The 2,707-nt window shown below is 29.5% G+C and overlaps 1 protein-coding gene across 1 annotated transcript in view; it reads right to left on the minus strand.

The window, feature by feature from the left end:
• Window positions 1–2,707, minus strand: part of LOC106471627 — a gene marked incomplete at its 3' end in the record, with an annotated part of 73,301 nt that overhangs the window by 35,778 nt on the left and 34,816 nt on the right. Inside the window, exon 6 of the mRNA XM_022400248.1 lies at window positions 645–750. Coding sequence (XP_022255956.1) covers window positions 645–750 — 106 coding nt within the window. The remainder of the gene's footprint in view (window positions 1–644; window positions 751–2,707) is intronic.

Consider the following 2,707-nt stretch of genomic DNA (forward strand, 5'->3'; position numbering starts at 1 on the left):
TACCTGCGATAACTCAAAATATTCTATACTTGTCTTCTTTAACTTGGATTATAAAACTCAAACATATCTTAATAAACATTCTATTTATAATCATTCAAAATGTGTATACATTTTTTGGGACACCCTGTATATATTATTCCAAGAGATTACATAATAGCTCATATACATTGAAAACTGTTTTGAGAATTTTTTAAACTTGGTGACATTTTTATCAACATTTTGTAATTTAATGAAAACATTGATGACATAAATCTACAACGTTAGCAAGTCTTATTCACTTCACTTTGAACATAATGGAATAAAAGAAAGTATAAGCCTAATATTGTACTTAATGAAATTATGCTTTGTTATGAAGAAAGTTCTTTAAATACTTGAAAGTTCATAATTTGAGCAAAATACAAGATAACTTTAAAACTTTTGAAGCTAAAAGATAATTTTACAAATTTAGAATTATTTTTTACATTTAGGAAATGTATTTTCCCAATGTATTTAAACAAGTGAATATTGTAAATATGCCTGTTCATTATGTGGTTATCTGAGAAATATATGTTTAATAAGACAAAGTAAAAGTCATGTCTAATGCAACTTTCCCACAACTTGCTAAAGACAAACAATATATACTCAAATCACGACAATGTCCGTACCGTGTCCCACATCGGAGATTCTTCAGATTCTTTGGTGCTAAATTTAAGAAAGGGTCGAAAACTTTTACTGCATCCTCTTTTCTTCAATGAGACCTTGAATTTTTCTCTGCAAATATTAATTTAATTTAGATTTTATTTTAAATCAAAAACCGAATTTAAGACGTGTTTAAAAATACCAACTTTATACTCGTGTAAAATTAAATGTTTAAAAATACTTATTATACCTTATACCAGAAACAACATACTTCTTCCATCCTTACAGTATAACTTGCAACTAGTTTAATACCACACCATGGAGTCAACCAGAAAAGATGACTTCACTTTGAACATGTGATTCTTCACACATAATGGAATAAAAGAAAGTATAGGCCTAATATTGTACTTAATGAAATTATGCTTTGTTATGAAGAAAGTTCTTTAAATAATTGAAGGTTGATAATTTGAGCAAAATACAAGATAACTTTTAAAATTTTACAAGTTTAGAATTAAGGGGAGAAAAGTGATTACTGTGTAGCTAGGTTTGATATTTTGCTACATGTTGAGATAAATAAAAATTACATTTTAAGTTCCTAATTTATAGAAAAATTTGTAGATAACGTGGGAAAAATTTTAAAAACAAATTGCTTTTAATTCAAGATGGGCATGGACCTACAAAAAAAAAGAGGAAAAAAACAATAACAGTGAAGAACAAATGTGATTGGCTTACTAAAACCATAAAGGAGAAAATCAAGATTGGTTTGGTTTGTTCTGAATTTCACACAAAGTTACACGAGGGCTATCTGCACTAGCCTTGCCTAATTTAGCAGTGATAAACTAGAAGGAAGGCAAATAGTCAACACCACCTACTCCCAATTCTTTGACTACTCTTTTACCAATGAATAATGGGACTGATCATCACATTATAACATTCCCATAACAAGCATGTTTGATGAAGAGGATTCGAACCCATGACCCGCAGCTTGCAAGGCCAGAAATCAGGGATAAATACCAAAGCTTATATTGATAGATAGATTTATAGATCTATATGAAAATAATTGATTAAAGGGAATGATTAGAATTTCCATTGAAATTTTAGACCAGTTAGTGTTACATCTGTAGTGCTTTGTAAAATAATCTTGTGAAATACAATAATAAAAGAAAGCCAACATGAATTCATTTGTCTTGCTAAACTGTTACCTTTTTAACTCTTTCAGCACAACCAACCTCGTAACCATTTTGTGCTTATAGTTTTCATGCTATAACTTTTAAATTAGTAAGCAAACGTTAATGAAATTTGGCAAATTATCAGTAAATATTTCAATGCTATCATAAATAAAACATCAAATTATTTTATCAAGTCTTAAGGTTTGTAAAACAACGTTTTTCTCGTGCCTTTTTTTCTATCCAATATCTGAAGTAATTTTCATTTTAACATTAAAAATACTTCTGTGCTGTGCATCAGAAAATTTCCAAATTTCACATACGAAATCTTTATAATGTCCACATAGTTATTAAATGTTTCTTAAGAAAAAAACTTTATATTTTATCTGTTATTTTCAGTAACTAATCTCTGTACAGGTTTGGTTGATTTGACCGATTTTTGTAACCACGTTAAAAAATTAGGAAATAAATATAAATTATGCCTCTGTCATTCAAGAATGAACACAAATTATGACACTAAAACATAAATGTTTTGACTAAATAGTTTATATCTCATAACATTATACATTTACACAGCGTGGTCACAAGTAAATAGACACCACCTTTTCAGAAAAAATTAAATTTTTCAGTAATGAATTGATATATTTATAATTTAATTAATATCTAGTAGATCTTCCTTTCACTTCGTGGAGTTCGTTGATCCTTTGAGGCATCGTGAGAATCATCTCGTCAATTGTAGATTATGGGATTTTCGCCCACTCTTGCTTCAAAACTTGGAGTAGATCGCTCTTTGAAGTTGGTTTTTTGGTTGTTTCTTGACTTGCCAGTCGAGTATGGCCCAGAGGTTTTCGATGGGGTTCATGTCAGGAGATTGACTCGGCCAGGGCAACTTCTGGATACCATTTTCTTCCTGCCACTTTTTG

The sequence above is a fragment of the Limulus polyphemus genome, unplaced genomic scaffold, assembly GCF_000517525.1.
Source record: "Limulus polyphemus unplaced genomic scaffold, Limulus_polyphemus-2.1.2 Scaffold4744, whole genome shotgun sequence".
NCBI lineage: Eukaryota > Metazoa > Arthropoda > Merostomata > Xiphosura > Limulidae > Limulus > Limulus polyphemus.